A 14,211-nucleotide genomic window follows, 5' to 3' on the forward strand; every position below is an offset into this window, starting at 1 on the left:
CTACCTTTCTCTCTGCCAAGGCTGTTTCTGCCTCAGCCTTTCTCTCCTCTATAGCCAACTTCAGTTTGGCCAGATGCACTTTCAGCTCATTTTCAGTTATGTGACCCTGGGCACTGGCAGAAAGGCACAATTGGTTTATGCAGAAAAATGCCAAATTTCTAGAAGTGTAAGGACGTCGAGTGCACTCCTTACTTTTGTAGATAGATCTGTGTTTGCTTTGACTACTAAATGTGCGTGCATAACAGCTCTGTGATTGCCCCAACATAGCATTATATTTCATTAATTTCTAGAAGTGGCATTTTCAGGATAGTAACCTAAATTCAGACTTTACATTTAAAGGAGGTTTTAATTTATACTTCAAATGAGTAGGAGACACATTTCTCTGTCTGTTCCCAAACTGAAGTTATAACTTATTACGTGTAATAAGTTAACCCTGTGTTAATCTATGGGAGAGATAGACAATGAAAAACGACTTTAGATGTTTTTCACAGAAATGTAAAACTTAAATACACATGTTTTATGTTTTAAATGCCATGCACCTTGACTTAGGAGTATTTAGGGCCTGCCTGAGGGGTGACCTGTATTTAAAAAAAATGAAGGTTTAGGCAAAGGCTTTTCTGTGAATTTCAGGTTGTTTTTTACATACAATAAAATCTTATTAGTTAGCCAAGCTATAACGTCCCTGTAACCGTTGCATTTTCTTGGGAACATATATATGGAGGGAGAAAGATATATTTGCTTAAAATGTTTAAATCTGACTTTGTATTTATGTGTGCGTAAAAATAAAGAAATGCAGATGCACAGACACACTTACAAAGTTATGTTTAAACATTTTAAGCAAACAACTCTGCTTTGTAGTGAAAGATGGAGTGTAATGCTGGTGCATCTAGTAAAATCCATTGTTAGGTCTGGTGTTTGCAATCACCTTTTCATTTTACTAAAATCATATGTATGATACATTTACTTATTGGGGCTTTCAACTAGCCCTCCTTATCCATTGGTCTGTTATTGTGCCACTCATATTTATCTTCGGCCTATTACACCATACAGCATGGGGCAGTGGGTGAGCTCTGTTTATCCTTTAGCTTACTTCACTATGTTTTTGCTTTTACCCACTTTAAAAAAAAAAATCAGGATTGTTGCTGATCCAGCAGCTTCTGGAGCAATTAAGTTTTGCAAAATTATAACAAAACTGTTGCATAAAGTATGCCATTACCATAACTCTACTAGGTGTGCTTTCCCACCAATGATTGACATGGGTGAACTCAGTTCAATGCACCAGAGATTAATGCACTGCCAGCTGGTACAGATCGGGGGTGACGGGGAGGGGAGTGGGGGGGTCGGTGAAAGAAAAAAATAGAAATTGCCCTTACCGTCTCTGTGTCTCTCCTCTGGAAGATGGAAGCACCCAGGCTCCCCTAAGTCAATCACCAGGCAGCTGTTACCATGACAGCTGCCTTGTGATTGGTCTGAGCGCCGTGGTTCAGCGCTCAGACAGGCAGTGGGAGCATGGGCATGCTCTCCACCAAGGCTGTGCATTACAGCCGGGTAAGGAATATGCTAAGTGCGCATGACTGTTTGGCTGGCCCAAGACAGCCTGCCAAACTTTTATGCGCACTTAAGTGCATTAACCACTCCTCCCCCTGCTGGCTGTGAAACAGCCAAGAGCAGCCCGCCCGCATGCCCGCCCCAAAACTGCCTCAGTAAATAAAAATAAAATGATAATAATAATGTGTTATTATCATTATCATTATTTTTCCTTTTTATCTACTTCTGAAAATCAGTGGGCTGACATTCCTCCGCCTTAGCAGAGGAGCCGCCACTGGATGAATGTGAAAGACAGGTAACTGTAACCTTGCAAAACACTATTCAGTGTGTGATTGACATAGAAGTATTGCTTTCGGGTTACTAACAATCCCATAAAGATCTCAGGGGCGCAGTGAAAAACCGAAACAAATCTTATTTCGTTATTCACAGTCTCACACACACACTGTACTGAAAAGAATAAACACTTTTAAGGAAAAAGTATTTATTACTATAGAACAATCTGTTTCTTAGTACATCCGAAATAACTACAATGATTATTATAAAAACAGGCAAGAAGGCATGTTATGAATAACACAAATAAAATTAACATTTCAAGTATTGTTTAAAATGTCATTTAGAATGTCATCTAGAAACTAAAACCCTAAAGCATGGAAGACTGAGCAACTTTTGATCTAGAGTTTCTTTGAGCGAGAGGACGCACTGCATAAATTGTTGACAGCAAAGGCTGCCTTTATCAGCAGAGTCAGTGTTCCCCGCAAAGGGCAAAAACGCACTCCTATAGCAGTCAGTCTTCCTCCGGGACTCAGCATTATCAGCTTCAGGTGAGATGTAGCATCCACGAAGTGCAAAGCGTGCCCGCAGTAGGTAGGATCTTGGGCAGTAATAGACTCAGACAAATGTCACCTTGTTTGCATCTGTGTAATCGATCGAGGGGCTTGACGCTTCCACACTTCTTAGAAATATAAAGTCAGGCGACATCTGCATCTAATAGCAAATATGACAATGAAAGATGACGACTTCTGTTTGAGAGAGGGGAAAGGGCAGCCTCCATTAGTCAAGATGGAGTTGAGGCCTACATAAGATGGAGTCAGATCTTAGGGACTTTACTTACAACCAAAATGAGTATTGACAAGCCAAAAGGCTGGTGGACAATGTCAAGACAACTTGGATTTACCAATCCTTGATTTTGGGGCAAGATGGCCGCCGAGACGCCGTAGGGGAAGGTCGCACCCTACCCTGCTCCTGAGGATGGATTGATGGAATGAATGCTCACCTAGTTGCTAGTTGCTAATATTTATCAAAATTATTGGGCGACGTGATATTCTACACCCAGCAATATATTTTCTAGTGCTTGTGGATGAGATGTTCACAACTTTGACGGACTGGCCTACACTACAGATCTCCCGCGTGTCAGGGAGCAAAATAAGGGAAGAACATTCTTGGAATCCTTTGCGGCCCTAATTGTCAGGACATATCAGGCGGGACGCTCATACTACTCCAGAGCGATGGCGCCCAAAACCTACCGCTTGAACAAACAAAGCCATGATCTAATCCCCTCTGAGGAAGAGGAAATGTCTGCTGACGGACCTGGAGCTTCAGCTAGTAATCTGAGAGCCAAGTCGAGGACCAAAGCACAGTTGAGACGGGAGGCAGCGAAAGAAGCAAAAGAAGCTAAGGCACGGAAGTTAAGGGAAAGGGATCTAACCAAAGCGGGTAAGGCGGAAAGTGCTCGATTCGGTAAAGGATTCGGTAAAGGAGTTATTGAGTTAAAGCTGGTTTCCACCGAAACGCTGGGAAAAGAGCCAGCTCTTCGACAGACCACAATAGTGGAATCTTTCTTACCTGCGGTGGGAGCGGTGGCGGCTACGCAGGCGGAGCAGCAGGCTTCTGTCATCCCCACGCTGGCGGCTCTATGTGGAGAGAGGCTGGGTCATGTACAAGTGGAGAGTACTACGGCTGTCGCCACTGGGGCCATTGAGGATGCGGTGGGCGCCGAGATCACAGGCAGCCTGGCAGAGCCTCCCACTGGGCAAAACGAGATTACAGAATCCGCGGGAGCGGACATCCTTTCAGCGGCAGCAGCAGGGGGCGGGGCCATGGAATTAAAGGGCCAGGAGCTTGATGCAGATTTAACGGAGGAAGGAAATAACATCAAAGTCTTATCCACAGCCTTATATGCAATTAGAGATTGTGACCCTGGCGCTGTGAATAGTGTGGTGAACAATGTTGTGAACACTGCCCCCCCTGGAGATAATGGAGGAATGCAGGGTATGGAAATGCTGAATACATCAGGGCAGCAGGTGCAGGCACAGGTACAGGAGGCACTGGAGCTATTGGAGGCAAACAGCCACACCCTCGAGGGCACAAGCACTGTTAATATAAAACATATGCAAAGTATCCCTGAGCCAATGTTGGCATCACCTGGTGAAGAGATCTTCTTCACTGGGAACGATGAGGCAGATGATGAAGAAGACGAAGAAGATGAGCTCGATGGAAGCGAAACAAGCAGTTCGGACCCTTCTATTACGGACTCAGAACTGGGCACCTCAGATTCTTTGGTAGGCTCAGGTTCAGAAACCGACATATCCAGACCTGATAACGTCTCAATCATCTCGGACAGTGATACTGAATCATTGGAGCATGAGACAGTACAAAAGGTGGTAAGACCAAAAGTAAAAAAAAGGTTTAAGAGATGCATTGAAGAAGTCAAAAGATAATAATTCTGTGTATAAGGGTAAGGCGAAAAATGAGAACCCAAGACGCAAGAATCAATCTAAAGAGCCTCGTAGAAGACGAGCGAAACCAGTTGCAAAAAAATTAGTCTGGGATAGTACAGCAGAGTGCGGAATAATTCAGACTGGAGTACTTGTAACTACAGAAACGGGTGTTCAGGAGTTTACCTCTCAGGGAGCTGAGGGGGGCTCTGAAAGGGGTGCCTCAAATTTTGAAGTTCTATTCTCGACTTTAAAGCAGATCCAAACTGAGGCGCGTGCTGAGAGTCGGAGATCAAGCAGGAGGGCCAGACATGCAAACAAAAAGATACAATCCTCTCTACATAAGGTTAACAAAATGTATGAGGAAATGGTTGGGAGAGTATCTGAGTTAGAGGTCAGAACAAGTAAATTGGAAGATGACTTTGTTAAAATGAAACACGCCGGTGATGATAAGGATAAGACAACTGCGGACATGCTTTGGAAGCTAGAGGACTTTGAAAACAGACAAAGGCGGATGAGGCAACTTATTACCCCGTTCCAAAATATAGGCTATGAGGCTTTTCTTTTGTTTCCTGCACGTCTGAAAGTTGGCCTAGAGGGTAATTTCAGAGTCTTCTATTCTGAAATGATGGCGCAAGAATATCTCAGCTACTTGAGATAGAATAGGGGCCGTCAAAAATCTCCACGCAATGCCTTGGAGGTTCAAGACACACAAGGTGGGCCTGTCAGAAACATACCCCGTAAAAAGTAACAAACTATACAAAAAAAGGGAGAGGATAGGGTAAAACGGCTATGGAAAAGAAAAGCAGGGTAGCAGTAGTAGGCAGATCTTTAACTGTACCTTTATAAACTTTAATCGAAGGTTGTTTGTACATTTGTGCATGCTAACTGCTTTTACCTATCCCTTTTCTTTGCCATATATTTATTTTTGAGATTTTTGGTATGCTTAATCTTCTAATACTGCTCAAATTGTCGATATGCCTGTCTAAAGTGTAATACCATTGTCTAACGGGTAGCAGTTGTTGACAAAATTTCAAGAGATAGAATGTATGGTTAGCTTTGTCTCTATGCTAGTGAGCATTCCGAATGATGTATATAATTAAGGAAAGTCAGGGAGGGGGCGGGTGAGACAACCCGGTGGCATGCGTCGGTCAGACATAGGTCTTATGGACCTATTTGCCCGTAGGGGGGAGGGATCCTGAGGGAGGGTCTTCTGGGGGGGGGGGGGGTGGGGGAGAACACAGGGACAGGGCACAAAGGTGTTGAAATCGGTAGGGGGCACATGATGGAAAAAGTGATTCAGCAGCATAGCGGTAAGGAAGGGAGTACTGAAACCAACATTTACGTATTGTGTGTATCAGGTGTACTGAAGATGAATTTTGTTAAAATAATGAATACAAGTGAACAGGCAGTCAATGGCCCCGGGAAAATTAGCAATGACATTTAGGTTTGTAACATGGAATGTGTGCGGCTTAAATGATGTTCAAAAGAGGTATAAGATAGGTGTTCGATTACGCCAGATGAATGTAGATTTTATTTTTTTGCAAGAGACGCACATAATGAGTACCCAGGAGTTCTTTCTGAATCAGCTGGGTTTTCAACTCATAGCCAGTTCTAAACAAGGTGCGAAAAATAGAGGAGTCGCCATTCTGTCAAGGAGAAAGAACTTGATAATAGGGAGAAAATTAGAGGACAAATGGGGAAGATGGGCCATGGTAGAGATAGAGATAGATGGGGTTTGGACAACGATGGTGTGAGTTTATGGATCCACGCAGGATGATCCGGAGGTATTACAGTTTCTAGACTCTGAGTTAGCTGCTTGGCCCCCACAGGTTATTATAGGAGGAGATTTGAATATTAATGGGGCAGACGGGTTAGGAACTGGACAAAATAGGTGTTATAAAGGCCGTAAGAAAAGAGTCCATAAGGCACTTGTCGATCTTCTGTTTAACAATAACCTGAATGATGTTTGGGGCACAATTAGATCACAACAGAAAGGATACACTTATTACTCCGTGCCACACCAAGTCTGTGTTAGGCTCGACTATTTTATGATTTCTAATAACTTAATGTCAAGGGTCAAGATTGATAGACTGCCAAGAATCTTAAGTGATCACAACCCAGTAATTTTGGCAATGAAGTTAGGAGGAATAAGACCTAATCGGGTATGGACTTTTGAAAGAAGACTTCTTCTAGAAGAGGACTATGTACTACATATGTCAAAATGGATCACTGAGTTTTTTTAATACAATAAAGGAAGTACATCGGTGGGAGTCATATGGGATGCTTTTAAAGCGGCTGTCCGTGGAGAAACATGTAGTTACAGCATTCATAAACGCAAAATGGAAGGGCTACTGCAAAGGGAGTTAGAGAGAGCCGTCTCAGAAGCAGAAGAACAACTCAATAACTGTGTTATTAGAGGGGAGCCAGCTGAAAAATATATGTTAGATCTAATAAAAGTTAAAAGTGATGCTGAAGATGAACTGGCAAAAAAAGCGGCAGTATACTATACAATCCGAAGGGAGAAGTGCTATGAATATAATGAAAAAGTTGGGCATGTACTTGCTATGCGTACTAGGCAGATAGCGGCAGCAGGGACGGTTAGGCAAATTAGAGATGAAAACGGTAATCTACAAACTGACCCGGAAGAGATTAGGGAAGTATTTAGGAAATTCTATCAGACCCTTTATGATCATCAATACCCCTGTAGTAATGAAGAGATTAGGGATTACTTGGAGAATATACCAACGGTGAGGGTCTCGGATGAAGAAGCAGATAGATTAGAAACTCAGTTAGATATGGAAGAGGTTAAGGAAGCTATGGATAAACTCCCCTCAGGAAAGGCTGCTGGTCCCGACCAGATACCTCTAGAATTCTATAAAACTTTCTGGGGAGTGCTGTCTCAAGAGTTAACTAGAGTGATTCAATCTGCCCAGCTCGGTCAGTCTATACCAAAGTCGTGGGGGGGTGCAGACATTGTTTTGATTCTTAAAAAAGGCAAGCCGCATGACGAGCCTGGGTCATATCGTCCCATTACATTAATGAATAATGATACTAAAATATATTCAAAAATGTTGGCAATGAGATTTGCAGAGGTGATAAGTCCATTAGTCTGCTCTACTCAACATGGCTTTATTCCTGGTAGAGGAACGACCCATCATACTAGGAAAGTAATAACATTGTTTGATGCCACCGAAGTCACAGGAGACCCGATGGCAGTAATGCTGCTGGACGCTGAAAAAGCGTTTGATCGGGTCTCCTGGGACTATTTGTGGTATACTTTAGCAAGAGCTGGACTTAGGGTTGGGTTTATAAAAGCATTACAAACGTTATATAAAGAACCGGTTGCGGCTTTAAGAGTCAATGGGGGCACTACGGGTCAATTTCCAATCAAAAGGGGTACACGGCAGGGGTGCCCATGTTCCCCATTACTGTTTGCCATGTATATGGATCCACTGATTCGTAAACTAGATCTTTGCCCAGAGATAACTCCGTTGCCAACATTGCTGGGATCATGTAAGATATTGGCTTATGCTGATGACGTGGCGGTGATAACGCCAAACCCCACAGAGGCAACTGATTTTATAGAAGAAGAGGCCCGCAGATTTGGACGGATATCGGGGTACGCCCTAAATGCCTCTAAGACCCAGATTATTAAAAACTCAGTGACTACGTGTGATGATAACCGTGTGGTTCAGGCGGGGACCTATCTTGGAATAAAAATATCAGCTGATATAAATAATTTGGTAGAAAATAATATTGCTCCAATAATAAGCAAAACAAAGAAGGACCTGGACCGGTACGAAAATCTACACTTATCATTAGTAGGTCGGGTCAATATTATTAAAATGATGATATTGCCAAAATTTTTGTATATATTTAGGGCAATCCCACTTTTATTTGAAAACAAGTGGTTCAAGATATGTGAACAAATGATCAATCGCTTTATCTGGGCTAAAGGAAAGACACTCAGGGCACTGAGATATATTTCTCTACCGCGGGAGCGCGGGGGCTGGTCTTTACCAGATTTAAAAGTGTATTATTGGGCTGCTGCATTCCAAAACATGTTGGGATTGGTAGGGGGGGCTGATGTGGATGAATGGGACAATGTCGGTTCACTTGCAATCTATGGTTTGGTTTTGGGTAAAAATTCGGAAAATATTTTTTTGAGATTCACTGAGCAAAGTTATTACAAAAGAACACAGTTTAAGACCCTAATGGCTGCGTATAATGTCTGGAAGGGAATATCGAAAAAGATAGGAATTGGGAAATATAATTTTTACACTAGGTTCAAAAACAACCCTTCCCTCCCTAGTATGGTCTTTTCGGGAGCTGTATTCCAAGATTGGGAGAGGCGGGGGATAAGAAAGATTGGAGATATTCAGGGCCCACAAGGTATTTTACAATTTGTTGAGCTACAGGCTCGATATACTTTAGATACAAAACACTTTTTTAAATATCTTCAAATAAGGAGCTGTTTAATAAACAGGAAAGGAGGGCCTTTGGGGTTCGACAGAAATGTATTGATGGATATTATAGAAGTAGGCTCGGACTGCACTATAAAGAGATTCTACTCTGAGATGACAATATTAAAGAAAGATGACATGGAGAAATGGATCAATAGGTGGTCTGAAGATCTGGATATAAATAGCGATATCTTCTCAGAGTCATTAGAGATGGGAAGAAAATTGTTGTGCTCATCATCCTTACAGGCTCAACATTATAAGACCCTATTTCATTTGTACTATACGCCTGGGAAAATTGCTCAATGGGGGGGTCTCTCGGGAACCACCTGCTTCAGATGTGGTAGTCCGGGGGCGGACCTAATACATATTTTTTCACTCTGTCCACATTTAAATAATATAAAACGGGATATCGAGAAATTTTTGCAGAGTGCATTAGCAATCACAATAGAATTAAACCCAGTGGTAATGTTACTAGGAGTCAGCCCTGAGACACACGTGAATAACGAAAACTTTCTATTTGTAGTATTGGCTATTCTCAGACTGCTAGTGGCTTCGGCATGGTTGGATCCTAACCCTCCTACATATCATCAATGGTTGGGCAATGTATTATCTATTCAAAAGTTAGAATCAGCTATCTATGCGAGGAGGGGGAGAAAAGGCAAGAAACTTGGTCTGCAAATATGGGAGCCCCTTATTCGATGGAAACAAGGTCCTGATTATTGATTTATTGGGGGGGGAGGAAATCGAGAACGTAGTGTATAGAAGTTTATGTATCTACTGTATATATGATTTATTTCGGAAAAACTATGTATGATTTGATATCACACTTGTTTTTATGCTTGGTATAATTCCCTAATGTATATATGATTCTGTGCTGTACTACATTGAACGCTACTGTGCCCTGTCCACACCTTATGGGGGAAAAAGAGGGGGGAAAACCTTTCAATAAAAATATTTAAAAAAAAAAAAAAGGATTTACCAATCCTTGTTTGGTGGTGAAAAAAGGGCATAATTGTAGATTTATGGAAATAACATTCACGTTTGAAATTATAATCTATTGGTTTGCATAGTGAGATGTTCATGTACTCACTTTATATATTTTGAAGCTTTCCAAACTACTATTATCATATGCATAGACATTCATCACATACACATATTTATCATGCAGAGGCAGTTTTAAGAACTAGGGCTCTTGGTCAGAAATTATTTTTATTTTCTTTTACAGCTAATTTTACGACATTTGTTTACAGGTAGTTGCGGAAGACAGAAGCTCTGCTATGCTCCACAAAGTGATAGATGAACTTGTAGACTTCCGCAGCAAAGTGCGAAATTATGCCCTCGCTGCACACGAAGGCTCAGCCAGTGACCAAACTTCAGTGCCAACAGCAGAAAAGCAGCAGCAGAAAGAGAAAAGGCAGCAGCTTCTGCGGGAAAGAGAGCCACTTATACAAGCCTGCGATGTGGTGCGTCAAGACCTCTCTGCTTTTGGAATAAATATAAAGGTATGCTGATGGAACACTTCTGATTTGTTGTACTATCAGTGGCGGCTGCTACCGGACCCGGCGGGTGGGGGGAAGTACAAAAAAGAAAGCAAAACAAACAAAAAACACTTACTATAAGTGCATATTAGCTTTATACTATAAATGTATGTTAACTTATGCCTGTATTTAAGGAAATCTGCTCCTGTTTTGTAACTCCCTATCTGTTCATCTGCTCAGTTTTTCTCTGGAATTCATGAAATACAGCATGGAGATCTTTCACAAAAAGCAAAATTTTCAGTATTTTCCGCTTTTAAAAATAAATACAGACAGGAAACATTCTTTTCTGTCTATATTTATCTGTAAAAATCAGCAAAAAGGGGAAAACTGGGAGCCTTAGTTATCATTTTATTTTTCCGTTTTTTTTACAGTGGTAGGACACTCCTCCGCCTAGGTGGAGGTGCTGCCACTTTATAATATATCAGACTCCACGCTGACTTCAGCATATTTGGTCATTAGTGTGTGTCACTTTAGCCCATATAACCACCTGCCTGACGTTATGTTTGGTAAGCAGCCCCTCTAATACCTTTTCCACTTTGAACTGCTGTGATAAACTACATATATCCTGTTACTAACCTTCCAGACCATCCGCCCTCGTTGCCGCCCCATAAGTACCCATGCGACTTTACTAATATTTTATGTGAACCTTTACTTTCCAAATATAAACTTTATCTATGAAGGGGTTTTCTCTGAATTCTCAAACATTAGACTATCTGTGGGATCCCACAAACCTTGTTAAACTTATTTTTTCAAAATTGCTTAAACAATGACAAACGTTCCTATAAGAGCAACGTTTTCAGGCTCAATTTCTTTCATGCAGCCAAATTGAACAAATCAGGTAAGGCGGATTTCACTAATAACACCACTATAAAACATCATACTAAATTTGAAAATAATGAGGGAAATGGTGCCACTGACTAAGGCAGAATGAAAACTGCCCCCATCGCTTTAGGAATGCCTGAATTTGCCCTGTAATATCATACAGTGCAAGGCCAGTCGGACACTTCCTATTTTCCTCTGACTTATTTGGATGTTGCTGTTCAAAACAGCCTGATTCAAAGGCTATTTTTGACCAGAAACTTATTTTTTCTTGTTTAGTTTTTCTTACTTTCACTCAAAATACATAAGGATTAATTTATTTTCAGCTTTTTGGTGAATGTGTTTTTTTTTTTTTTTACTTGTAGCGTTTTTACTGATTTGATTCCTACAGCTGTCCATGGCACTTCTATTTTTAACGAGATGATCGCCTGCAAGGAAGTCGTCCTTTTCATAATATTTCTGACGGCAGAACTGAAATGCAATGTTTTCCTGTGTAACATTTTTAAGTTCACACTTGCAACGCAAACTTAATATTCTTACTTAGTTTTATCAACCGCCTTATTTGAGGGCCCAGCTTAACTCTCCTAATGAAATGTATTTGCCAAAGTGGCTCTACTGTCAGCTTTCATATTGTTGCAGCCCAGGAGGGTGCTTCATAATGCAGTTTTCTTCCTAGAACCGTTGGAGCTGCTTTTATTTAACGCTTCCCTTACCCAAAAGCCAGATGTAACCGCTTTGCCGTTGCATTTTTAAGAAAAGCGTGGCATGCTGGCTTTGCCAGTGCTTCTTAGAATTACTCTCGTGTTCCTACCCAATGCTAATTATGTGAATTGTTTGGGGTACCTAGGTCAGGCTCTGCGGCTCCTACAGCAGTAGTAAAGAAGGATGCTATACTCTGATTGCAGTGGCACAGATGAAATCTGCCTAGCTATAGTGCACCGGTGACCTAGCTATGAAAGCCTCAAGAGGGCGGATGGAATCCATGGAGATACTTTAAGAAGTTATTTTGGTTCATTTTATTTGCATTCAGCTTCCTGGTATTTGTTAAAATGTAAATAAAAGTGCACACATGTACTGCGAATACCATTAGATAACAGACAGAGGTAAAAGAGGACAGGATGAACCTTTAAAGTGAACAAATCATGAAGGACTAAAAGAACAAGCATTGGCAGAGCCAATTGATCTCGCCTTTGGGACCTTATAAGTGTTTAGCCATGTAGCACATTATCCTGGGTGCTGTACCACTAGGGACTGAAGAGCTATACAAATCTCTTGTTGCAAGGTAAGATAGAAATAACACTCCTCTGAATGGCTGAGCGTACGTTTAATCTTTAGACAGCTTCCCCAATAAAAACTAGGACATAACAAGCCTTGGCAACACCAAAAGTCTGGGTCCCAACGCCAGAACCATTAGCTTTGCTATTGTTTTTTGTGTACATTTCAACCACTTACTAGCACACTGCGGTGCAATTGTGGTGATGCCTCCGGAATAGTTTACTAGCCTTAAGTCAGGAGGTGGGGCATGGTGAAGGGGGTCACAGTTCAGAAACATTTCCAGAAAAGGCCAGAGGTTGTCGGTATTAGGCTCCAGTTTTTTGGGGCACATACTGCCATTATCCGGATGGGCAGTAGGCTTCCGTCCTGTGAGAAACAGTTGGTTAAAATGCCCATAGCCACAGGCATTCACCGAGGGGTCTGGTTCTGCTAAACGTGTGGTATGTACTCACGTGTTTTTTGTTCCTTAATTAATTGGCTGCAGTGCTTTCGGTGTCAACGTATGTTTTAGAAACCCATACAATTAGCTACCTTGTGTTATGAAAGTTTATGTTGAAATTTGTGTTTTAAAAATATTTTATATGTATATACACAGTGAACAGTTACCATGTGAGGGAGGGTTTCGTACATGCTAGGTACTTGACAAGGATGAGCCCCAAACAGGACAAATATGTCTGTGATTATTGGACACCTTTGAAAATGCATGTCTGTGATTTTTGTTATTTTTTTAGTGTTGTCTGTTGCTGTCAAAGAGCAGTTCATAGTGACCCTTGGGTTAGACTTGAGGCATTTTTTTTAAATGATTCAACTTCAGGCGGTCATGAAATTGCGAACACGGCTTCCTTGATTAGAAGCAAATTTTAGAGCAAGGGCAGCAGTGGATGCGACATGTATAATTCAGTTAACAATTTCTGCTGCATGTGGAGCACTTTTATATTTTTAACTGACACTGGAACATGCAACAGTGGCTACTCTAAAATGCAGCGCCTGCTGTGGGGTATGGATTTGCGGCCTGAGACTCCTGAGGGGCCGAGTGGGGCACCTGGCTGCCTCCGCTCCTCTTGCAGCGCGGAAAGCTGGATCCCTCCCTGGCCTTGGTCGGACTTGGATATCCGGCATGAGTGAAGAGAGCTCGACAGCCAGGGGCCTGTCGGCAATCCCGTGTCCGAGTCACAGTGGTAAATTACCAGGACATGCAGCTGGTGAAATAGCGCAACAGGCTGACCTCAAAGACACCTCTACCCTGGCAGCTTAGGATACACTGCCACACCTCCGCCCCCGGCCATCATTGGTTTAATGTACATGAGATGGCTGGGACATTCGCTGCACACCTTAACCCGCCGTGCTCACCAGCAATGCACAAGTGCTTGCGTAGGCACATGCCGTTAGGCGGCGCACCGGAGCAATAGGTTTAAGGCATGCAAGGTGGTCGTCAAGATATGTTACAGTCCTCATGTAGTCCAGCACACCTCTCTAGTCCCTTCACCCGCCAGTATAAGTTAAGTGGGCGCAGCCCGTGGTGCACCCTCACATTGCCTCCTGTGCTCTGCTTGTTTTAGCCCCCCATTTTGCATACCCACTCAATGATCTGGAGTACAGTAAAATCAACAACTTCTGTGGTTGATGCGATTGGCGCTCAATCAAGGAGACTCCTGCCTGGTGTAACGTTTCAGGAATGCTGTCGAAACACCAGTGCAACACACGTAACTAATCGCAGACAAGAAAGCAGGACATAGAAATAGAACTTGACAGACCAGCGATCTCAAAACGCTCAGTATCATAAACATGATAAGAGATTTTAAGTGTCTGTTCTCCGTATTTGGTAACTGGGTGCATAACTGGTGCTTATGG

The 14,211-nt window shown here is 42.2% G+C and overlaps 1 protein-coding gene across 1 annotated transcript in view; it reads left to right on the plus strand.

The window, feature by feature from the left end:
• Window positions 1–14,211, plus strand: part of CARS2 (cysteinyl-tRNA synthetase 2, mitochondrial) — a 465,610-nt gene that overhangs the window by 436,476 nt on the left and 14,923 nt on the right. The window contains exon 14 of the mRNA XM_086934744.1: window positions 9,979–10,230. Within this exon, the coding sequence (XP_086790870.1) occupies window positions 9,979–10,230 (252 nt within the window). The remainder of the gene's footprint in view (window positions 1–9,978; window positions 10,231–14,211) is intronic.

This window comes from Lissotriton vulgaris, chromosome 8 (assembly GCF_964263255.1).
Source record: "Lissotriton vulgaris chromosome 8, aLisVul1.2, whole genome shotgun sequence".
NCBI classification, from domain to species: Eukaryota; Metazoa; Chordata; class Amphibia; order Caudata; family Salamandridae; genus Lissotriton; species Lissotriton vulgaris.